Source organism: Lampetra planeri, chromosome 1 (genome assembly GCF_965212315.1).
Source record: "Lampetra planeri chromosome 1, kcLamPlan1.2.h2, whole genome shotgun sequence".
NCBI lineage: Eukaryota > Metazoa > Chordata > Hyperoartia > Petromyzontiformes > Petromyzontidae > Lampetra > Lampetra planeri.
In genome coordinates, this window is record NC_136107.1 from 23,335,539 (window position 1) to 23,361,358 (window position 25,820).

At 42.1% G+C, this 25,820-nt stretch overlaps 1 protein-coding gene across 3 annotated transcripts in view; it reads right to left on the reverse strand.

The window, feature by feature from the left end:
* Positions 1–25,820, reverse strand: part of LOC144720356 (unconventional myosin-Ib-like) — a 119,753-nt gene that overhangs the window by 88,607 nt on the left and 5,326 nt on the right. For all 3 annotated transcript variants that reach the window (XM_078597089.1, XM_078597080.1, XM_078597072.1), the window contains exons 2-4: positions 21,907–22,059; positions 19,157–19,272; positions 11,154–11,248 (exon numbers count right to left, since the gene is read on the reverse strand). In XM_078597089.1, coding sequence (XP_078453215.1) covers positions 11,154–11,248; positions 19,157–19,272; positions 21,907–22,038 — 343 coding nt within the window. In that variant the 5' untranslated portion in view covers positions 22,039–22,059. The remainder of the gene's footprint in view (positions 1–11,153; positions 11,249–19,156; positions 19,273–21,906; positions 22,060–25,820) is intronic.

Below are 25,820 nucleotides of genomic sequence, written 5' to 3' on the forward strand. Positions count from 1 at the left end.
CTAGCTGGGAAATATCCGAGTATTTAAGTAATTGATTAAACTACCAATTATTGGTTCGATTACTTGACTAATTGCACAACACGAAAATTGTTGGGGAAAAAGTCTCGCCTCTGTTCCCACATGTGCCACTGGATGGGAGGTGTTAGGCAGGGCTTGCCAATGTCATCAGCAGCCTCACGCTGGACGTGGCTTGTAGGGGTCTCCTGCCTTTGATGAGGCGTGATGTGTGGGGGGCTGCCATTCTTAAAGGGGCCCAAGTAATCGACCACAACAAAGGTCATCGATTACTTTCCAGCTCTATGTGCAACAATATGTTATCAATTAGTTCACATTTTATTCCTCAAAGTTGCTGCAATAAATACGCACACGTCTGAGTGATACTATCCCATGGAGCGTATATAGTAAATATGTTTACATGCGTGGGGTGCATAATCCATTGAAGGAAAAGACTCACCAATTAACCATCCTCCAGGGGCACATTTGAAAGATCTAAACATCGCATAGGATTAGCAGTGGTAGTGAACCAGCATAGATTATCATGTGCAATGGTGAATAGTTTAACTGGCAAAAGATCAAAGAGAACCAAAGCAACACGTCTGAATCACTCTCTACAATCCAGAAAATATTTGAAAGACCACACTTTTACGGTATCCCAAGTACAATAGTAAAATGCAAGTCATAGCACGTGCAGAGGGCCATTAGCAAGTCGACAACGATTCCAATGCCCGCGCCAGTAGTGACGGCTAACGGGACCACTGGTTCGCTGAGCACCGGCGTAATGTGTGAATGTGAACTTAGTTCAGCATGAGCAGCGCTGCTCTGTCATAGAGATCAGCTTCCACTGAAATCTGGAGAGATGATAGCCACACGTTTGTGATTCTTTGGTTATAGAAAGCTTCTAAAACAAATTAACGTGACAAAATGAACTTGCTTTGTTTTTACCTCTGTTCTTGCATGCAGTTGTACCAATAACTTTTGAAAATACTGCAAGCAATAATACAAGCGTAAGTTGCATCTTTCATTGCGAGCTTAACCGAACAACGAGACTTTCTGGTGGAACGGCCTCCACTATAGGGAGCTCTGGAGGGGCCTTTTTAGAGGGTATTTAGATTTTGGCCTACAGTTCCATATTGCCCAGATGTCTTGTAAGGTACGAATACCCACACTTTATCCCACCAAACATGACCTGTCGATCAACTAACCGTGGCGTACCCATTTATCCAGCGGCCCCCAACCTTTTTGGCAGCAGGGACCGGTTTCGTGGAAGACAATTATTTTTCACGGACTGGGGAGGGGGGTTTTCATCATTGGGTCTTTCCCCCTTTTCAAAGAAGCTCACCAGCGACGTTTGTTATTTACTCATTTTGGCTAGGGTTAGAGCTTGTGTGAGGCTTACCAAAACTGTGACCGAGACAAGTGCGCAGTGCGGGAAAGAGGCGCGGACGGAAGTGGTCAATAATAAAATCATGGGGCGGGCCACGCGCGGACTCACAGCTCACCTCCTGCTGTGCGTACCCCGGTTCCTAACAGGCCACGGACCGGTACTGGTCCGTGGCCCGGGAGTTGGGGACCCCTGATTTATACCACTGCGTGGACAGAGATGGGGGTATTTAAGGAACTTTCAACTGCCAAGCATTGAGATATGACCAGCGACCTCTGGATTAGAAGTCGCATGTGCTATAACCATTACACTGCGGCAGCTTCCTCCTGAGAAAGAATCTTCATAGATCACCGACTCAAAATAAGAGTTTCTAAAACTCAAAAGAACTGCAAATATGTATCATAGAACACTGCATTAGAAAACGCTAAATGATGTATTGGCTCAAGTGGGCATGGGGTGGTGCTCATCTCATATGGCAAGCTTGGGCCTGTGGTGAAATTCCACATTCATGTGGCACTATTGGTCAACCACCACTGACAATTCAAACATTACTGAGTTATAGGCGGATACATGAAAAGGTTGGAAAAGTGAACAACTATCTAAAATGACAGTTACACCACGCAAATAGGTTACTCGATAGAATAAAGTTCAGCCACTTTAAACATGGGAAAATCCTGCGCTGTTGCTTGGAAGTGAGCGCATGCACGCAAAATTCAAATACATTACTCCACGCGAAAAGTTGGATTTGTGATTTAAATTGAAATGTAAAATGATGAGAGAGATAGAGAGCTTCTCGAAGCTTGAGAAGCATCTGTTAATATGCTAATCCTCATGTATTGAATAGATTATTTACGTGTTTACTTAAGGTAATCATAAATTACCTGCGAAATGTGCTATTCACGAGCATCACTGGAACATATACCTTGCGAATAACGAGTGAATAATGTACATACATAACATGCCCGAATACAGCACTAGGCGTGGGAGGTCATATGGTCAAGGCAGCCGGATGTGATGCTGGAATATGAGGTTATACTCCTACTCAACATGCTTACCTGAAAAGCCTTGTCCAAAATTAAAACGGCTCTACAAATGCAATGTAACATGATCTCATTTCATTTGAAGCTAAGCATCTGCTGGAAAGGAAATGAAAGGGCGTTGAATGCTTTATTGCTTTGTCAGTCAACAACGAGGCAATCATTATAGGTGAACAAGCGAGTGAAACCATGGCTACAGGCAATGTTGTACACAGACTGAATTGATTTGCCTGACCTGTTATGTATGTTCTACAATACTCATTGCTTCCCAACTTTGTGCGTTGATAGGCAATACAATTAAGATTGTCTTTGCTACTCTGGGTGGTAAAATGTTTTGAAGATCAGATGCGAGTGGCAGGTTAACCAACGTTATTTTGTGGTGTAAGATAAATTGTCCTGGATCGAATTCACTTTGTACAATTATGGGAAAACTGCTTTGTCCAACAACAAATAATTAATTTGAGGAAAAAAGCGTTTCAAATAGTTGTATGCAACATTGTTTTTGTTACAAGTGAGTGGTTAAGCATCCTGAGCATACACACCTGCAGCAGACAATTGTGCAGGTAAATTGTTCAAAAGCGGTTACTTTTATGGTCTTTGTCATAAATTCCATCTGGGTTACTGACTATTGTGGTCATTTGCAATAAATTTACCACAATGTCAGGTTCATCCACATGTGCAGCACGAAAACGCTAATGACGTCGTGTTGCTCCTGCACTGCCTGCAAGTGTACAGCAGGAAATGATGTTTGCTTTCAGGAGGGTTCTGAGTTTGTATTCTTCATCTGGGAGAAAGCTGGATTGCGTTGAGAACACTCGCAAGCGCTCAATGAGGAAAGGATACTAAAACTCAACAAACAGGTCTGAAATCTACTTGCTACAGGCAACGTGTTGTCTCGCTACTAGGCAACACACGTCGAGAGACATTGCACCTCCGATTATCACGGCTGGCTACGTACGGTGCGAAAGAAGTTCAACAAACTGTACATGCATTGTCGTGAGAGGTTAACTGCATGCACCATTTCGATTTAAAGCTTTCGTGACTGCAGGGATTCATCTTCTTGGTTCTTTCGGTAAAGTCACGTAGAAGGGAAGTAATAAAATAATAAAAATAAAACATAATAAAATTATTCTCACGACGTTTCGGCCCAGCTTATATATATGCTCCAAGCTCGTGTGCTGTTTCATTCAAACTCTGTCGCCTCGACGGACCTGGTTTTCACCTGAGGACGGCTGCTTGCGTTGTGGCCGAAACGTCGTGAAAAAATTTGTATTATGTTTTATTTGTATTATTTTATTACTTCCCTTCTACGTGACTTTACCGAAAGAACCAAGAAGATGCATGCACCACCCAACCCAGTAAAGCAGATAGATGGGAAATGGGAGCTGATTCCAAAACAGCGAATAAGAGTGCACAGGCCACAGAGATATATAATGGCAAGCCTTTGTTTCAGCACCAATTCTCGGGAAGTGATAAGATTGCTCTTTTGTACCAGGGTCACGGCAATTAAAAAAAACGGTGCTTGTTTTACAATGGCAGGCAAAGCGAAGTCTGACGGACTAACATTTGAGAGTTGGTTGAGTCAAAATAAAGGTATGTTAAGTAATCCCATCATTCTAACATTCCTTATTTCAAATGAAAGCATGGTCCACTATTAAGCATTATAATACAGAGGACACACCTATATCTGTTTTCTTTAACATGATAGGAAATATTTGATAGAATGTGGGTAAAAGTTGCTAAGTTATTAAATGTTAAAAAGGATTCCAAGAGATGTGTGCCTATCTGCTGGTGGATGAAGTTTTCCCATGTTGATGCTATTACTGCTCAGGCTGTTTACATTGATTTGTTTCACAATGTTACCCTTTTAAAGTCTTTCACATACAATAAATACAACAAATGAATCCAAATTTCCACGTAAAAAAAATGAGGGAAAATGACCATAATATTGGTACAACGGTTGGTGTAACACAAATCAATAGCCTAATTTCCAATGGGGTGACACTTTCGAGGAAAATGTGTTGAATTGCCATCTTAAAACTTGGTGCACGTGCAAAGTTTGTGTTGGCATCAACGTTCATGTGATGTAATTTTGATTATTGTGCAATATTTCCCTCCATCTCCTGCAGTGCTACAGCATCAGTCTTGCTGAGAAGAGTGACAACGACTCTAACTCAACGTATCCTACCACGCGCGGTGTGCAGCCAACGTGTTCTCATACAATGTCTGCAGTTATACTGTCCAATCGAAACCAATGTTTTTTCACACAAGTAGCCACATTGCAAAAATAACACCACCAGACTGCCACTCTCTACCTCCTGGTGGGTGATTGCCAAAGCTGTAAAGCTGTCCTAAACTCAATTAATCACTCACAGCATTCAATTTCAGAAATTTAATTTGTAATAAAATGTGTTCAACTAGAGCATTTTCATTTTAATTCTAATTATGTTCTCATTAAAAATTTCCACATCACTTTATAGTTCTCTATAGGCTTTATGTTTAACATCACCTATCCCTCCCAATCAAACAAGCTTTGCAGAACGGTCCCTCTTTGGATGTTTTTTGCCCAAATCACTGAGAAATATTGCTATTTGAATTAAATACGAATGATTCCCAATGGCATCGATTCATCAATATACATTCTTATTCTCATGGATGCATACAAGAATGAGATTAAGAACCAATGTTTTCTGATTCGTATGTTATATTTTACTAGCCTTTTGCCCGTCCAAGGACGGGTGTATTGCAGTAAATCTGAAACATGCAAGCGAAAAGCAGACCACGACGTGATATTCATTGCATCAATTCGTGTGCAGTTTGTAAGGCCGCGGTGACACAGACCTATTTCATTTTAAGGTTATAATCCCTTGTTCATCATGACGTCCTTTTTACTTCTATATCTCAATAGCGTTACGGAGATCACGTGACGTGAGGGTTCTGCCTTTGCAGTGAGGGTTATAAGTTGACGTTGATGAGGGGGGACGAAGCGCCTCGCCCCCCCCCCCCATGTGAAGTGATGTCACCCGCTAATTATTATTAATGGAGGGGGGCGTCCATTAGGAGGATTATTAATAAGGGTGGCTGGTCGACGTGGAGTGACATCACGCGCGTTACACACTGACATTCTTGGGTAAATAGAGTAGTCAATTTGTCTGCATCCCTCTTGCAGCCACTACCGTTCAGAATAATGGTTACAAATATCATCAATTCTTGAATCTTATCACGACGATGCGTCGATGGGTAGTGAATATTTTCACCCCTAATGCCCAGAGAATACCCAAAAGAGGGGGGGGGGAGGAAGACATTCGTGCAATTCATAGATCAGTAACCTACTTGCTGGACTGCCACCGGGAGACACCTTGTGGTACAGCAGAAGAACATCTTGTCCCTTGCATTTGACAATATTCTCTAACACCACCTCAGAGCTGCTGAACTAAAGGCATTCACCACCACATCTAGCGGCCAATTGTGGACAATTTTGAAATATCAAACTACACATTGATCTATTGCTGGATTGTGCACGAATTTTTTTTATCGCAATCTTGATTTCATTATTTTGAGCTAATCCCTCTTGTGCAAGATGGAAATATTTGCCCATCGATACAGATGTTCATCAAAGTGGCCCGGTGGTTGAGAGAATTAATTGCATATAATGCCAGCAATGAGCCAACACACCATTGTGATTCTTCGGCCTTTTGAATAAAATATGAACTCCGACTCATTCCGTTTCGAGTAAATCGTTCTTTTCACCTAACCAATGACGGACATTCTCAAGCAATGCAATGGACAATTGTGCCAAGTGTCACTGTGGTTATAGCACATGGCTCTCTGGCTTGGAAGTATGAGGGTTCAATCCCCGGTCGGAGGTCAAGCCAGCCCCTTTACCCCTCCAGGATTGAAAAAAAAAGTACCTCTTTGTGGGAGGTCAAAAGCTATCAAGTGAATCGACCCTCTCAAATTAATTACATTTCCCCCAGTGTGAGCAGGAGGTGAGTACCCCCCCCCCCCCCCGAGTAATTTGAGTGAGAAACTACTTTCACTCTTTTTGAATGCGCAGGGCTTGCCGTCAATATGTCACTGTCAAAATATCACCGCTGTGAGCATCGCCCTGCAGAGACATTTTGTTGGAACGGGTAATGCAAAAGGCACGAAAATCTCAAAGCAATGCGCACTACACTGCTTAAATTGCCCTTCTGTCCAAAAAACTACAGCCTCCATTCAACTTTACTTTCTGTGCACTTCAATGGGTTCTTTTTTGGGTACCGCAAACTGTCGAAAGTCGCAAGGACAATTTACTGAGTCCAGGACTTCAGGGTGTTTGTTTTCCATAAAATTACTCAGAGGTCAGATCAATGTAAACCATTGTCACTGTTATAAACCAAGCAGCTTCTAGCCGTGTGTGAATGGCACCAACATCTTTATTGACATACAGTATACCAAGCCACTCGCACTTAATGACATACTGGATACAAGCTTCGTTCATTAAATGTTCAGTCTGAAAAGTCAAGAGATGGGGTCTATGTTCAACGTTTATCAAAGCAGAGATCAGTCTCCTCTGTGGTACATGTAAATTGTCGCTGTTTGGCAAATATTTCTTAGTAAAAAAAGTAATTGTGTCAAGTAGAGTGTTCAACTCTATCAAGTGATCTCATAAGATCAACATTTTCCCAAACAGAAAGGTAGAGTTACAAAAGTAGATTAAAAGACGCGTAAATGTCCCAACATTTTTAAGCTATCGAGATAGTATTGGTAAGAAAAAAATTAGGTTTGTTTAATTCAGGCTTTAACAAATTATCCCAGACCCTTAGCTTCACTGTCAGCTCACTGTGGGTCCTGCCTCACAAGTGTGTGCCCAATGAGGAGTTTGGGAGTTGTCAAACATCACCACGTGATTCCACACCTCCCTGCACAATAACATCTTCTATCCCTCAGCTATCTCAAACAAAGAAAAACACATCTTATTACCTGGCTTTTAGAAGAAAAAAAACTGCCCAACGATGATCCTGATATATTACAACTGAATTTGCAACATTAAACCCCACTGGACATTTCAAGCCACAAATGTGGATGTGTATACGGCAATAGGATGATGAGCTGCTTCAACATGTGGTTAGGGGCCGTCCATAAATGACGTCACGCACCTAGGGGGGGGGGGGGGTCAGACATTTCTGACGATGTGTGACGGGGGGGAGGGGGTTTCATAAATGTGACGTCACATCAAAATGCGCAACTTTAAATAAATACTGTATAGACAACACATTCTACTTAATTAAATAGACTTTTTAATACATGTTTTCTCCTACAACATCAGAGTGCAGCGCCACATTAAATACGCACTACAATGACAATAGTTTAAAGCGATTTGAAGCATGATTTATTTATTTGGGGGGGGGGGGGGGGGGCAGAGCTTTGTGACGTCATATTTAAGGGGGGGCTAACTTTTTGTGACGCCATGTGGCGATGGGGGGAGGGGTCAAAAATCGTCTAAAATCGCGTGACGTCATTTATGGACGGCCCCTTAAAAGCAATTTTGAAAATGAAAATCCACCATATACGATACGAATACCTGAACCAGAGTGGTCAGTAAAAGGTAACTAAACAACTCGGCGTTCCCAACGCAACACGAATCTAATTTTTGTTGAATTCACCTCGTCTTTGTTTTTAAATGCCCGTCCTACGTGTATACTGTTAGTAGCTCAGCTTATTGGAGAGTATATTTAGTATACTGATGATACTATGTAGTTTACACTTTAGTTTCTTACGTGGTGGTTTAGTTACTGCAGCTACGTACTATTAACATTCCTTCCCTTTATTAATGCTACCCTTATCCCCTCCCTTTGATGCTGCTAATCCTGCATAATGCACGGGCATAATATGATTTTAAACCCTTCACCCACCTCCTACGCATTTCATAAGTAGTACTAATCCCATATCTGCATTTCCCATAAATATGCTAAATTCCTCTTGATATGCAAATTATTTTGTCAAGGCGCTCTTCCCCCTCCAACCAAGCTTAAATAGACGCTCCAAGCCTGGGGCGTTTCATTCAGACTCTGTCTTCTCGACAGACCTGTTCTTCACCTGAGGACGGCTCCTTGTGTTGTGGCCGAAACGTCGTAAGAATTATTTTATGATGTTTTATTTTTATTATTTTATTATTTCCATTCTACATGACTTTACTGAAAGAACCAAGAAGATGTATACGACACTGCATTTATTTCCGCTTTACCGTAGTTTGTATGAAATCCAATTGCACAGCAAATGTATGCAGTTGCGTGGCTTTGCAAAGTGTTCCATTGTTACCCAATTAGTTTTGAAATCCTGCATGAGCCTCATTTTCTCTCTCAGACATACACTATTTCATCGAGTCCTGCAACAACACCGCCCAGTGTCTCAATTGCAACCTCGCTCCCTGCCCGAACGGCTTCTGAAGGTGACTGTACGTCCGAGGGTGGCGTGGACACGCACGGGCGAAGCCCTGTGTCTGTGTGCGTGACACAACAAACACTTACTGAATGGCTCCCACAGCCCTCTGACTGCCCATTTAAGCAAACGCAATGCATGAGCGGGCTGCAGCACTGCCCCGCCGCACGTGCGGCATTGCGGCATACACACTCGGGCGCACTCAGTCTCTCCTCGCTCTCTCTCACAAAGCAAACGGTAGCGGGGGAATGACCGAGAGGCTTCCTCTCGAACCTATTCACGTGCGGGTTGAGCAACTGGCCCATGCAAGTGCGTTGTTCCACGAACAGAACACTTATCCAAGCAGAAACTAGTCAACTAATCATAGACGGGAGAAGCGGTGGGGGGGGGGGGCATTCCTATACACGGGTGCAATGTGCGCAGAGTCATGGCTAATGGTACCACCCAAAGCGGTTGAATCATTATTTGCATTCCACGAGGTGATTAACGTGGTAGCCTCTTGAGCTAATGAAACGTTCCACGAAAGTGAAAAAAGGACCTGAACACAGAAAAGCAACAACATTTTTTTTTTCAGGGAGCCATTAGGCTATTTATTGCTATGCCCAGGATCTATGTCCATCCATCTATCTGTTCGTCTGAGGACATTTCACAAGTTGTCAAGGGAATTACAAATCCCCTCGACCAATTGAAAAACAACTTTACTATGCAGCTTAGAATACATCATCATTGCTCAGATGTGAATGGTGTTTTAGGAAAGGTGGGTGACAACATATTCTCAATACAGCATTTTTACGAGTAAAACAAATGTTATTCTGTGCTCAACCACAAATAGCGCACGTGTTGAAATGCGTGCAAGCGAGTGATTATAGACCGCGCATTCTTCACGTAAATAACTGTCTCTATGCACGTGCGATTTTGCATTTCCAAGCCTTTATATCGTTGAATCCAACACACAAAATGGAGTTCCCCTTAGTGGACTGCCTTCCCAGCTTGTTACATAATTTGGACATGACCGAATTGCATTTGGGTGGCGCCCATGGCAGCCAGTTTCACTTACAATCATCGGGTGGCAAAATTAACTCCCTGTCATTCATCCCCTCAGGATTTAGAATATTTTCAGAGAATGACTCCCGCCTTAAGAATGTGGGTCATTCCACCGCTGCCTCAGAGCTGCTAATGTGGATGAACACTTGAGTACTGAGACACTTGTGACTTTGAAAGTCCCATGTGATCACGGAGTCTATGTTTGCGAGATTATAGGAATGCATGCCCTTGAACAATGGCCACTCATAGATTCTATTTCACAGAAGGAAATACCAAATCAAAACCTAGCCCTGGGACATTTTGGTTATGGAAGCCCCTTGGCAAAGAACTTACAATCATCATATGCAGCCAACAGTTACATATAGTTTTACAGCAGTGGGTGCTTTATGCGCCTATATAATCTGGTTGAGACTCGCATTTATTAGGTTTGAAACAGAACAGTACCACCTTCACCTTTCGCATTCAATACACAAAATAGACCCTGATGTTATTGCCCACCTTGAAGTGACATTACTGCCATAAACGACCACAGGCCAACTATAACCGACCACAGGCCAACATGGGAGGTAGGGACTTAAAGCTCGTTCAAAAGTTTAGCAGTGCCAATAGCCTCAATACATTCGAGATTTGAAGTTTTGTTGTTGTTTCGACCTGATGACGGACACTTGTGTTGCGCCCGAAACGTCGTGATTTAATTTATTTTATTTTATACCAGCGTGATTATATCGAAAGAACCAAAGAGTAAGCCTCAACACATTTACTACGTGTGGAAAAAGGATCGCTGGCCATCGTCATGTTCAATTAATTGAAAAATATACCCTTAAAAACTTGTGTTGTAAACATACTATAAACACGTGGGAGGAATCCGTGTTATTTTACAAAACATTTTTAAGTGGTGAGCTATGTGGTCAGCCTGCGATGCCCCCAACAAGAAATGTATTGAAGATCCAACAAAGGCGCAGCCGAGCTGCTCCTTGTCATACGATCACATGGAAGGTGCTCGGTGCCTCCTCCATGGGCGTGAGATGAAGCAATTCTCCGATTGTAACTCCGGCGAAGAACAATCTATCCAATCGGATTGCCAATCATTGCCCAATACAAGCTTTCGAAGGAGGCAGAAATGGAATCTATCTCGCGACTCCAGACTTTTTCCAATGGCTTCAAAAACTCAGCATACAGCTAATTCATGGATGGCCCTTCCAATGCCTGACACACAGAAGAGGTCTCTGGAATGGCACAACAACGTGGGTCCAGATGCATAGACTCACCGGTCTTGCCTGCTCCGCTTTCTCCGGTGATGAGAATACATTGGTCCTTGTCAGCGTCACGAAGTGAACGGTACGCCTCGTCAGCAATTGCAAACCTGTCACGGCAACACAAGAAGACGGCACAGCAAATTGAGCATCTCATTCTGGGTATGGTGGTAATGCACACTTACCACACAATGACTTGAGAGGTTGGGATTGGTGAATCACACAACAGATTAAAACACGAGAAATATTCACCTGTAAGACAAAGAGGCATCAGTACAGCAAGTAAGTGTCTGATCGATGTGTGTCGATTCAGTGCGAGCGTCTTGTTTGTGTAGGATTTTATTTGGACACTGCTGCTTCTTTCCACAAGAGAAAAATACTCACACCAGCACAATCCTAAAAGTAAGTATGAATGCAGCTTACTTTGTAAATACTAATCTAGATTTGATTATCAACCTGGTAAAACCCTAACTGCTTTGTATTGGTTGTCGTCTATCATATCTGTCGGGTACTACTACACCACGCAGCGCTCGCCCTACCCCTACCCCACAACCCCACCCCTCCCTCTCCCCCCTTGCTCCTCCTCCTTTCTCACCTATATAACCTCTTACCACGGCAACTCTCTCTCCCACTTCAGCAAAAACAAATTCTTGCTGTGGTTTTCCCACCTGATGATGATTGCTTGTGTTTCAATCGAAACGTCGTGATTTAATTTCTTTTATTTTATACCTACGTGACTTTACCAAAAGAACCAAAGAGTTTGTAAATACTGGTTGTAATGATCCGGACATGACTTATATATGCAGTGACATAACGGTACAACAGCAGAATGTGTATCATCGTTACCATCAACCATGGTCAATCCACAGCAGGAACGAAGGTCTCTCAAAGCTGCCGCTGCCTCTTACTATTCTGTGATATAACAATACACCTGGTATCTGCACAAACTGATTTCATTGCTCCATCTCCCCAGTTAACATCTTCTTCGATGCATATTTAACCATCTGCCATATCCCTTCTCGTGCCCGAGCTTCTCTTCATAGTTTGGATGATGCCATTCACCTGACGTATGTTCTCTAATCCATGTGTTCCTGTCTGTCTCTCAATGTAATTCCAAGTATGCGTCTGTTCAAGCTTCCTTATACACTTTTCAGTATTTTCACGAATGACCATGTTACTGAACCACAAATCAAAGCAGTTAGTGCTGATTTAAAACTGTCTTCTGGAGGCACATTGGTGCATTACTTTTCATAATTAAGTAAAAAAAAATCCAAAAGCACTCCAACCTGTTCTCGTCCACCACTTTCTTGAATACATTTTTAACTTGCAAATGTTGTGTTTGATGCAACTGCAGCACTTGACAGCTAACTTAAATGTTGCATGTATTTACTTATTCATTAACTTGTAATAAAACAAAACTTGGCTTGAATAAGGATTTGTTGCAGTGGTCCCAAATAGCTTAGTCCCAATACCTTCTCATCCTCCGTATTTGGTTCATCCAAGTTAGCAATGACAACAGCGAAAGTGCATGATGAATGTAGATTTTTTTTTAATCTCACTTAAATCAACACGTATGATAACACAAATTTGAGGCTTTCATAAATAAAACATGGGTCAATTGTAGCAGTGGAATATTTTGCATGCACGTGTTAACGCTACCAGATGGGAAGAAGGAAAAAAACTTTCTAACCGTATAAAAGCGCCATCTTTGAAGTACGATATTTACGGTCTCCTGAGAGCCTGGGCCATTCTTTAACGAGCGGCACTAATTCACCTCGACATGCATGGACACTGAAGCTATCAATTATTGTGCAGGTCTCACTTAAACCCAGAGAGGTCATTAAGGCCTGCTCGGAAATGATTACAACCCAATCAGTTGTCATCTACCTACACGCGGTCCATGAGAAGTGTTCTACTGGCAACGCCCCGCCCCGAACGAACACCTCGACATTTCAAAGGCATCGCTCTTGCCTATGCCCTTGTTTGCCCTGCAAACGAGCAGAGATAGCACGGGGAATTTGCCGGACAAGTCCAAGGTCAAGAGTCCAGGCCCTGTGTTAGAACGCAACGGCCATAAAGACGCACGGTGCCGTGCGTGGTGCTGCCAGTGGCGCCACAGGAAGGGGCGTGGAGTGGGGGCCGAAGTCCTGGGTTGTTTTATTGCCGCACGTCGACGCACTGTGCTGCTCGCGTCCCCAATGGGCACGCGCCACACCTGATTTTGATGATGATGATGCTGTTTGCCAACCATTACGCAGAGGTGCACGCTCAGCTCAGTGTAACTGTGTCTTCGCGGCGTTTATAGAATTGCGCCTTTGAATGTTACGTGAAATAACTACTGTGTAAAAGTAAAAATACACCAATACAATAATAAGGCAATTAAAAACAAATGTAAAGACCGTCCTTTGTCAAACAAGCGGTGCTCATGTCCATTAATGGTGCTCAGCTTGAGGTGTACATTCCACATTCCCATGGCTGGAACCAGGTTATAAAAAAATAACATTGCTGCCTTTTCACAACGTGGTACTTTCTTTACCAACACTAACAGAATGATGTGCCGAGTTGAATACGGTACCACATACGTAATGTGTACAAACTAAATAACGGAACAGCATAATTGCTGCCATCTCTGATACTTTAACTATACACTTTTGATAATCATGGTTTTGTTCGCAACAATCATGGTAGTAATAGTTTGCTTAAACATTAACGTATTACACGTAACGCAATTATTCGTGAAACGTGCCATTTACCGTTCTGTGAAAAATATTCAGTACAAACGATTGCTCGTGAGTGATCTGTGCCGCAGTTCTCGAAAGACGTTCACCACGAAGATTACGATCCCCCTCCTCACTCACTCTCTCACACCTCGCACACAAACGCAACTATGGCATCACGGGGCATGGGCACAGATAGGGGGGGCGTGGGGCAGGGACAAAGTGCCTCTGCTCTCACCTACAACCACCCATCCTCACCAAAGTGCTCGCCATAAATGAACCACAATACGTTTCTGATCTCGTCAAGGAGCATAAAACCATCACGCGAACTCCGGTCATCCTCGCAGCAGCAGCTTTTGGCCGGCCATCGAACAAAGACGGTCACTGCATCGCGCTCTTTCAGATGTACTTCTGTGGCCATCTGGAACGCTCTTGCTTCCGATATTAGGAAGCCACTGGAGCTATGCACTTTTAAACCTGGATTGAAAACTAATTTCTTTAGAACTACTCTTTGTGTTTAGTTTGTTGTCCTTCCCCTGCACCTCCGATTAGCACGGTTGACTACATATGGTGCAAAATAAGTTCAAAATACATATATGAGGCTCTGCTATGTAACACAAATACTGAGAATATTCCAAACTGTCACTTTACAGCTCTAACCAATCAGTCTCCTTTGTGCCATAATATGTCATTCTATTGCCATTGGTTATTCTAATGGCTACCTGAGATGGTGAACAACTTATCCATTTATATTCAGTCTTTTCGTTTCCCTGATCCAATCTATACAATAACAATGAAAATAAATGACTACAAACGTAAATCAAATGCATAATATTGACTGCTAAGAAATGTCAGTAGGCTTGGGTAGTACATATCCCTAGTAGAGATGGCGGCCAATGATCGAGACGGTCATGTAGTGGCGGCCAAAGGAGGGAGCACAGGTATTTACTCAACTAATGGACAAGCCCATCGAGCCAAGTGGCACTGCGGTTAAAGTGCATGGCTGTCACTTGGAAGGATAAGAGTTCAAATCCAGGTCACGGGTCGAGCCAACCCATCATCATTCTGGGTTGAATACAATGATAAGCACTTTGTGTAGATACTCTCTGCTATGTACGTTGCCATACATAGCAGGCGTTACCAAAAAGATTTCCAAAATTCTAAACAAACACAAGATCCAGGTCCGATTCAGTACAGTACACAAGATCCGTAATTGGATCCCATCCGTAAAGGATGTCATTCCTGACTTACAGTACCCTGGTGTCTACAAACTGAGTTGCACCTGTGGTGATTGTTATATCGGGGAAACGAAACGACATATTTCTGACCGCATTCGTGAGCACAAGTCGGATTTAAAGCACGGCAGGACGAATTATTCAGCCGTAGCTGACCACTGTTATAATACTGCTGGTTCTCATGACATTGTGTTCTCCGATACCAAGGTACTCTGCAAGCCTCCTGGATACTACCAAAGATTTGTCCATGAAGCCATCCAGATATACAAACATAGACATAACTTCAACCGAGAGGATGGATTCAAATTGAGCAATCATTGAAAGGATGTCATTAACCAAGTTTAATTTTAGCTGCCGTGCAGTCTACTGCTAGACAGACAGTTTATATTCATTTTCATATTCATATCCATATTCCCAGTTTTCCACTCCCAGCTTTACACACTACCATCACCATTGCCACACGTTATTTCGAGCATGCAAGTTTAGCTTGTGCCTTTCTAATTTTCCAGATATACAAACATATACATAACTTCAACCGAGATGATGGATTCAATTGAGCAATCATTGGAAGGATGTAATTAACCAAGTTCAACTTTAGCTGCCGTGCAGTTTACTGCTAAACAGCCAGTTTAGATTTATTTTCATAATCATATCCATATTCCCAGTCTGTTACCCCCAGCTTCACACACTACCATCACCATTACCACACGTTGTTTTTTTAATCTTGCGCATTATAATTTACCCCACCCCCCTGGCAGCATAACAAAAGGCTGCTTAATCTTAGCTTTCTTATCTACTTCCGCCCCCTGCGTCACAAGGCTTCAGTTTGAGCTCCATGCGTTTGCTCCCAGCGCCCTCCCCGTTCCTCACATCGTTGCCTCCCAGTCCACAGCCCGCCCACACACTCACCATGGCCCCCTCCCTACATCCCCCGCGACTATATAATTCCTCGTCACAGCCATCTCTTAGACACACTTAAGCAGTTGTGCTTTCGCTACGTTGTCCCCACCTGAAGAAGGACGCTTGTGTTGCGCCCGAAACGTCGTGATTTAATTTAGTTGTTTTCATTTATTTTATTGAATTTTTTACCTACGTGACTTTACCGGAAAAAAATCCAAAGAGTATTAATCCTTGCAGTCACGAAAGCTTCAAATCTAGAACTACTTTGTGGAGAGTCAGAAATGATTGTCTCATGAAAAGACTAATTCCGTCAGAGGACTGTGGAATTCTATCACTGGCTCTGGATCACCATCGATTATGAGCACTGCACAATTTCACATTTGATGTCCACGTTGCTGTTCAGTGATTTCCCCGTGAAAAAGACCAATTGCGGCCCTCTGTAAAGTCACTCATTCAGTCATGCTGGAACTAAATCTAGCTACCTCAAGAAAGGCACTGGGTGAAACCTTCGCTTAGCTCAGCATGAAGCGTATGCAGGCTCGTGGAGTGGTGAATGTGTTGCCAGAGCCCATGGGTACATGCTCTTTGTGCATTTAATTGATAGTCTTGGTGTTATACAATTCCAAAATCCTCACACAATCAGTGAGAAAAAGAAACATCCATTCACTTTCAGACAGAACAAGTAAATATACGCTTTACACGTACATTAACAGTTTCTAAAATGACTAAATAACATTATGGCATTGAGAGTATTGGCTGCTATAAATTTCCATATAATAAGGCACTTCACAATGCTATCATTTCTGGCCAAGTTTCTTCTGTAAAAGAGCTTTATAGCTCAGTGGGCCTTACCTGGTAAAATAAAATAAAAATATTTAACCTCTTCAGCTCTCAGGAGCAACAGCAGATGAAGAAGTCCCTTTACATGTGAACACACTTCATCTAATAAAACACTTAATATGTAAACCAACGCAGAAATGAACCACCAAGAATCCCCACATTGTCAGTTTGCCAGCTTAGGAGGTCATTACCAGGCCATGTCAATTGGTTTGAAACGTGACTTTTTATGGGATTTTGAGTCTTCCACAGAGCAAGGCTTGTGGCTGTGGTCCAGGGGTAAAGAGATATTTCTTGATAGAGAACTGTAGAGGATATCCCATGTGAACTGAACTTGAGCTACATTAGAAGTGTGTGTGTGAGCTACTTAAAAATGCAGAGACCAGGAGGTAAAAAGTGCACACAATAACAATGCTCAAAGGCCTCTATCAACAACACAGCAAGGGGAACAGAACGTTAAGGTTTTTCTGGAGAAACTCGATATTATGTTGAGATTATTTGAAGGTGATGTTTGTTGGGCATTGTGTCTTTTATGTCCTTGTCAGTTCCTCTGTGTCTACCATACAAGAGAGGCATTCAGAATTTACGTTTTTCAGCAGTGCTGCCACCCAATGAAAATGCAAACAGGACTATGCTGTTCGTGTGTTTGTTGTCCCGGCTGTGCACGCCGCTGTAGTTGGGAAATTGAATGGCATGGCTTTGAAGTGGAAGCGTTGGTTTTCAGACACGTGATTTCTTCAGTGACAAAGAAGACGAAAAAGGTGATAGATAAAGTGCTAAAATCATGGATTCTGATCCGTGGGGGAAGCATGCCAATTTTGCTATGGAGTCAACTTAAAAAAAAAAACAAGGAGGTGGCGTCAAGAATTTTAAAAAGCTCCGTGAACTTTTCTGCGATAAACACATTACCTTGCAAGCAAACGACCAACCCCTGTGGGACTCTACACATGGTTGTAATTAGCGAAGGAATTTGATTTTTTTTTCTTCGTTCTTTCAACTATGCAGTCTGCTGTCGAATCCTGACCTTAAACGTATGTCAATAAAAACGTGAAAACACAACCTTGTTTAACGCTTAGGATGTACAAGTAACCAGATTGAATACATGTGAATAAATACCTCGTGATGAGTACCACTGGTGCAAGCTTTGTGTTGGTCTTAGTGCTGCAGTGCAATGGTATCACTTTTCATATAGGAATATCCCATGTTCCATTGCATTGTTCGTTTCAAAATAATACATATACATTGTGGCCAATGATGCAATGTTTTAACCAACTAGCTTTGATCATTAAAAAACTATTTTTTTTATCAACCTTTTCCCAAAGAGCATATGCCGAATTTACTAAAATAATAGCATCTACAGCAAGTCTGGTATACAGCACGTGTGAATATTTACCCCCAACACTTTCGTAATATCACAACTCCCTGCAACCACCTGCGCATACATTACGGCACCGAGATTCAAGACTACGCGTTATATTGTTCTGTTGCTACACGAGAAATAATTACAAACCACACATGTAACATTTATACAAGACTACACGTATCAGAACCTGAATATTACTTTATACTGGAGGAATCTGATGAGCTATAACGCTCTTCTTCACAGATGTCCAGTCGGGGCGGGTAAGAATGTTACAACATCAAACAGTACAAAAACATGATAACAGTGCAAAGTACAAGAAAGGTAAACAAATAACCCAAACACATACAAATGAAACTAAACCATCCCCATCCTACCAAACAAAGCCAACATATTTGTCAAAAGCGAACTGGCCACAAATGATAGCTCAACAAATTGGCTTATTATTTGGACATTTATAGCAGCAAACAGCAGCACCACACAAATGCTTTGCCTTTCATCTTTTAATTAGTCTGGTGTGACTATGTTTTGTCTAACTCAATGCAAAGAAAGTCTTTGAAGAGACTACATGCCTTTTTATCCGGAAATCCCCACATTAATCCACCAAAATGTTTATCTTACAATGATTGGATGATATAAATTCATTGGTGGTGTTTATCATTATCTGCAAATAATTCCCTTGCCAGACATGTTATTGTGCTCCCAGTAGAAGAGTGTAGAATTGACAATTTTACTTTTATAAGGAGTAATTAATTCAAGAGACGTGCGTTTTTCAACCTAAAAAATGCAACCACCTACGTCGCATTTTACCTTCTCAATATAAGCATTTTTAAACTCTAAATAACAATAATCACGGCATATGGCTTAGTACAGCAGACAGATGATGAAAATAATAGTGAAACAAGACACTTGTAGACAATAGCCCCCAGTGCCTGTGAGACTATGAGAGGCACAGTCGAGGATGCTCACACATGGGGGCTGAGCTCGTAGATGTTCCGGTTGCGATACTCCTCCACTTTCTCCGCGGAGTAGATAGTCAGCGGCTTGTAAGGGTTCACCGACAGGACCACGTTCCCAATGTACGTCTGTCAGCAGAGGGAGAAATGCATGGTAATTCAAGTGTCCTGTACCTTTTATAAGCATAGCCACTAGGTGTTCAAAGAAGGCGTGCAATGCTTTGCTGAAAAATCATGTCTGATCACTGTATTTTCTAAAACTATGGATTATTATATTAAACTTGATTTGAAGCTTTCGTGACTGCAGGAATTACTCTTTTGTTCTTTCGGTAAAGTCACGTAGAAAGAAAATAAGTTAAATAATAGAATACGACGTTTCGATTGCAACACAAGCAGTTGTCATCAGGTAGAACTAAATTTGAGAGAGAGACAAAACACATTCCCATGAGAGAGCTGTGTGGATTTCCACACAGCTCTCTCATTGACATGCTAAATTCTCTCCCCCGGCCGCTTCAGGGTGGATTTCCACACAACTCTCTCATTGACATGCTAATTTCTCTGCTCCAGCAGACCCACCTCTCTCTCTGTCCCCCCCCCCTCTCTATTTAAGGCCACGACAAAGAGGCATTGGGTCTCTGTGTGTCTATGTTGTGTGTCTCTCTCTGTACGTCTCTGTGTTGTCTGGCAAAACAACCCCCTACCTCCTCGTGGTGCTGGATGGGCAACGCTGTCGTGGACAGTGCTGTGGGGGTAAGGCCAATTCCTATTGGCCTTTCCCCTCATGGCGTTTGTGACCACCACAGCGGCCAAAAGGGGGCTCTGGATGGGTACGAGGGGCTGGTAACCCGCCCACCTTCAATTAATTATATATATTAAATAATAATAAAGTTAGTGCTCCAACAACTGCAAACATGTTCCTATTTCTGTTACTTCATCATTCCTTCAATCACACACAAATTAATGATGAGAAGCGAGAGAGATGTGCAGCTCATTTCGATATCGACTTGAGATAAATACAAACTTGATTGCGGATCAGCAACAATTTTCAATTCACTTTTGGCAACAACAACAAATATTTAACTTACAAAAATATATATATGCATGCCCCTTACACGTAAAACACATACACTATTATAAGATTATTTTGTCATTGTATTTTTGTCACAAAAAACATGCCTTCGGGCAGAACATTCCCATTTCCAAGCAACATCTGGTTTGCGTTTACAGAGCTTTCCAGACTCGAGCGCTTTTAAAACTGTAGAAGTCTAGTGGTCAATCTGTGTCCTATTACCACTCCACTGACAGCACACATGCACGCACGCACACATACAACCGCGGGGCTTCTATGCAGTGGCCGATCCTGTTATGGACTACACGTTATCTCACTTTCACCTTTGATTTACATTCATACCACCTCTTAAAAAAAGAAACAATAATGTATTCAAATGTTCTCATGATTCTTGTTACCTTTAACGGACAACAATACAAAGGGTGTACATTCTTGTGAGGTCTGTATGTCTTGTCACACGTATCTAAGCACCTTTGCACTCTGTGGGAGGTGTGTCAAATAGATCGATATTCAAACTACGTATTCATGTTTATGACTTCTAATTCATACCATGAAATGTCAAAGAGCAGAAAACTATGCAATCATCAGTCTGGGCTTTCAAGGATTTGAGCGAGGTCTGTACAACGTGCTCCGTGAGTAGCCGAGACCAATAACATATGCAATTATCTGAAGAGGTGAATTATGGTTTTTCACCCATGGTTAACAGACGGGGCTAGACACATGGGACGGAGGAAAATGAATGCAGCGATTAGCAATACTGTTGCATCGTAAATAACATGTATACCGCTACTTAACCTTATGGGAAGCTTGTGTTGTCTCCGAAACGTCGTGATTTTTTATTTTTATTTTACTTTTATTAATTTTAATTTTAATTTTTTGCCTACGTGACTTTACCGAAAAAACCTAAGAATATGAATCCTTGCAGTCACGAAAGCTTCAAATCTAGAATTAAAGACTTAGGACTTGTTCAAAATAAATCTTGCCACCGATGCTAGCCGTGACCGGGAACTTGCAGGCGCACAGCGAAGTGCCGTGCATCATTGCCCCAACCACTCCATCCCAAAAACAACCACAACTAAAATGTGTGAGGCAAGTGCATGGCGATGCAGAACCACCGTTGCCGCCGATACAACAGAAAGTGTGAAAGGTGTGCTTTAGACATGTGTATACATGCAAGCAAGTGTGTGTCTTGTGGCATAAACACATTAAAACACATCAACAGCATAATCACCTTGAATCAGATACATTTATATGGTAGACAGGACATGATGAGATTTGAGGGGCCAAAGGCTCATTCATTAAGCTGGGGGGGGGGGGGGAATAGTAATTTAGCTAAGACCATTTGATCTCACTACTTAAAAGGATTACGTTTGATTTCTGTTCGAGTATATTCTCTCCGTGAGTAGGGGAGCAGTGAGCCCAATCGCTCTTCCCTCCCCTTTTCCCCTCGGGCTTGTCATCCGTGAAATACCTGTACCCCCTTTTACCCTATCGCTCGTGCATTGTGATGGGCTGTTATTCGCACACAAAAAAACACATTTAAAAAAAGTATATTTTTGATAAGCCGGAATGGCTTAGCATATTCCCAGAGCTCCCTGTTCTTTCTACCCCCCCGAGCCACCACATTTATGTTTTACGCCGAAGTGTGCTAGGAAGGGGGTGGGACGCAGTGAAGTGGTGGGGGTCGCACGTACGTAGAACTCGTTGTGCTTGAAGCGTTCCTTGAGGTTTTCGAGGAAGGACTCTTCGCTGAGGGGATCCAGCAGCACCATGTCCGCCAAGCCCACCTTGTCGTCCAGCAGCGAGGTCACCTTGCTCTGCTCCATGATGGCCGATCACTGCAGTCTCTGGGATGAGACGACACACTTAATCACACTCGAGCAGGAGCAGATGGGAGAGGAAGGAACGAGGGACTGATGTAGCAGCATGATCATAGAAAGGTTTTTTTTTATCCCACTGGACTTTGTGCTCTCAGTAGACCTCCTCATAAAACCTAATGTTGTTGCATAACTTTATAAGTACTGTACTGCATTGTACATCGGGAAAATCATTGCACACAGGGGGAAGTTACTGCTAATAAATATCACTTAAATTTCCGATACAGTAAACAATATGGGTGTAACTATCCGCCCACCATTCCCACCGCAAGGCACTTCGATGAAACGTTACGGTTAAGGGTCAACGATGCGTTTCAAGAATTGTTTATTTATGTTGTTCACATTGTGGAGAATGTAGCACCACGAACAGCTGCAGTGATCACTTGAGTCGATTACATACGAGATCTACAAATTTAATACGTCGATTGTGAGACATTTGCCATAAGCTTCAATAATCCACACAATATCAATATTATGAAGTGAATCTCATGAAGCGCACCTCCAGTGATCGGCAAGACTGCGTCATCATGCATAGTATATGGATACGCCTCCCAGATGCTTAATGCGGTAGTTTAGCAAACACGCATCACGTTGTGTATCAAATACGGCAACAAAGAAAACACAAGATTACACCTTAAGTGCCCTAACAACATCACCGTTTGTGACGTGTTAGAAGGTAAAGGAGTGGCACAGCAGTGACATCACAAGTGCGCCCCTGACTAAATGCAAATGCTTTGTTTGTTTGCAATAATAGAGATTAATATTCATTTTAAACAATATGGATCACCAGCTTTGTGCCAAGACGGTAAACGTTATTTGTATTTTTGAGCTGCATCTTACTTTACATGAATTTGGAAACTTAATGTGGGGCGTCTAAAAAAAAAAGTAGGCTTTTCCTCGTTTCTTCAAACTTGCAGGTACTTTATATTTAATTATCTGATGCCATAAAATTTACCAAAAAGGAGTATAACATTAAATGGATGAACACATTGAAACACATCAAAAGCATAATCACCTTGAATCAGACACATTTATACGGTAGACTAGCCATGGCGAGATTTCAGGGGCCAAAGGCTCATTAATTAAAAGCAAAGTCTTTTATTTCAAAACCTAATATTATCCATACCCATCCCTTTATCCACCAGGTTAATCAGAAGCCCTGAAAGGGAAGTGCCAGCATCTGCTGTGCCAACGGACGCATTTTCACACAATTAATTACGCATTGGTTGGATTTCTGCCTGAAAATGTCTATTCAATCATTTAGAACTACACGACATTTACGAGTTGATGGGACACGGGTCTTTGGCAGAATAGTTGCCCTTTTAAAATGTTCTATGCTGGGTTTTTTTTCTATCCTCTGACATTTATTTTAATCTACATCTGGAGAGAATGTACAATTCACCAATTAACATGTGTTTAGTACCTGTCACTTCGACGATTGAGGCCACGAGGAATACAGACACCGCAAGGTAATTTTACTCAATGTCAACGGCAGTAATTTTTTTGAAAGCGAGTTTGCTCCGTTTTAACCTTTAAATATCAATCTGTTCCATTTAAAGTCGACGAAGTGTTCATGATTCTGAGTAAGGCAAGGTATTTGTGTTGTTTCTAATCTTTTTTTGACAGAGTTGTGCGAGTTAAATCTTCATTGAGCATCTTCAATTTATCCTCTTTATCAACACACCTTTTATTCTATCAGATAAATTGTTCGAGGTTTTTTTACATTTCCCCCCACTTTCAGGCACTTTTTTAATATAATGTTAAGGTTACAATTTACAAAGTTGCTTCTACTATTTTACTCTTTTTCTTGCTACTCTGCACGACATGGCAATCACAGGTATGCCCTCTTGGGCCCTGAATCACATATTTAAGGTGTGAATTGACAACAATCATAATAAGCGGCAAACTGTTAAAATGTAAAAATAGTATTAGGCCTAAAATGCCTAATGTATACAATGCCTAGGCCTATATGACTAGTAACGGGTTACAGTCAATGGAATATTTAGTGAACCACTAAACATTGTAGTTGTATGTATGTTGAACTTGTCACACAGTAGGTAGCAAACCTTGCTAATCGGAGGTGCGGGGGAAGGGCAACAAACTAAACACAAAAAATTTTTTTTTAATGAAATGAGAAAGTAGTACTTGTTTATAAAGCCAAACATCCAACATGTGTCAAGATAACGGCAGATCAAAAATAAATAATTACCAAAGAACTCCAGATAGAGGCTTTGATTGATGAACTCAATGAGATTATGACTGGGCTACCAGAGGCAAACAAGAATGCCACACGCTGGCTAAAGGGGGGAGGGGGTTTGTCCAAATTGTACTCACATCGACGAACACCAGTTGGTGCTACCACTTCATATTGAGGACACGGAATTACGTAATTTCCCGGTTAATGCATGCACACGTCGATTAGGTACACGTAATAACTCGAAGAAGTCCAAGGCATTATCCAGTTGCTCTTGTCCATTAGTGACGCATTGTGCAGAGAAAGTAAAACATTCTCCAAATTGGGGTGGCTGGGTTAGGCACTGAGGATGCCAGCTGGTCTTCGAGGTCATGGGTCACTTGCCTGTAACTGCAATCACAGCCCTGCCCGCTGAGCACCCGAGTGTGCATTTACAAAAGCGTGCTGTCCTTCAGAGGGCACGCTTATCCCTGTCCAAATTTGTGGGCTCTAAACATTGTGTGACACTCTTCTCTTAGCAAGAGCGGGCTATGTATTTGTATCTCTTGGTCATAAGCTCGGGTGAGCTTTCAGTTATTTGAGTAATTGCTACAATTTAGCGGCACAACCAACCACGTTACGCGATCGCATGGATGCAACCCAGGGAGCTATCTCTCATTTAAAAAAAAACAAATGCAGCCAATGTATGATTTGAAACTATTTTTTTTTGCCGCCAATGATTTCTAATGTTGTCTCCTGTCCTTCATTGACAAAAAAATCGCGAAAGAGTTCAACAAAAAACAGCAGGCAGCTCAATGATTCCATTCGAAATGCAGATATATAATCAATACGTAAATGTAGTATTATATAAATAATGCTCTATTAAACTCACATGGAAATTGCTAAATTATTTTAACACCATATACATTTCAAATAAAACAGTGGCGATGGGGGGGGAGGGGGCTGGTTGGGGGGAGGGGTTAGGGGGAAGAGAGATGGGGTTGGGGGGAGGGGGCGGGGGGCTCATAAAAGTTTAATCGTGGAGTCTTCGAACGCGCTTGGCGGAGTGGAACGACACCTCCCCAATTGTCATTGCAGTGGCTGGAACACTCGGTGCATTCCCATCTCTCGCGCCCAGTGCTCCCTGCACATATGGCCACATTGCTCTGCAAGCGACTCCGAGGCCGCATAAAAACCCTAATTACCCACCGCGCGTGCGTCCGTATGTACGTACGTGTGATGTTCAGTCTGGCCATGGTGGTGAGGATTTTTTTTAAAGCGTACACAAATCTATTTCTGCGAACCACACTTTCTGAGTTTCCTGCAAAATGAATCATCATTGAAACCAAATGACTATTAAACTTGTTCTTTGGTTCTCTCTATCTACGTGACTTTAACCGAAATACTTCACTTGATACAGTAAATTTGGCTGTGACTGTCCCACCTGAAGACGGAGACTTGTGTTGCCTCCGAAACGTCGTGATTAAATTGAGTTATTTTCATTTATTATTATTATTTTATTTTCTTATTAATTTTTACCTACGTGACTTTACCGAAA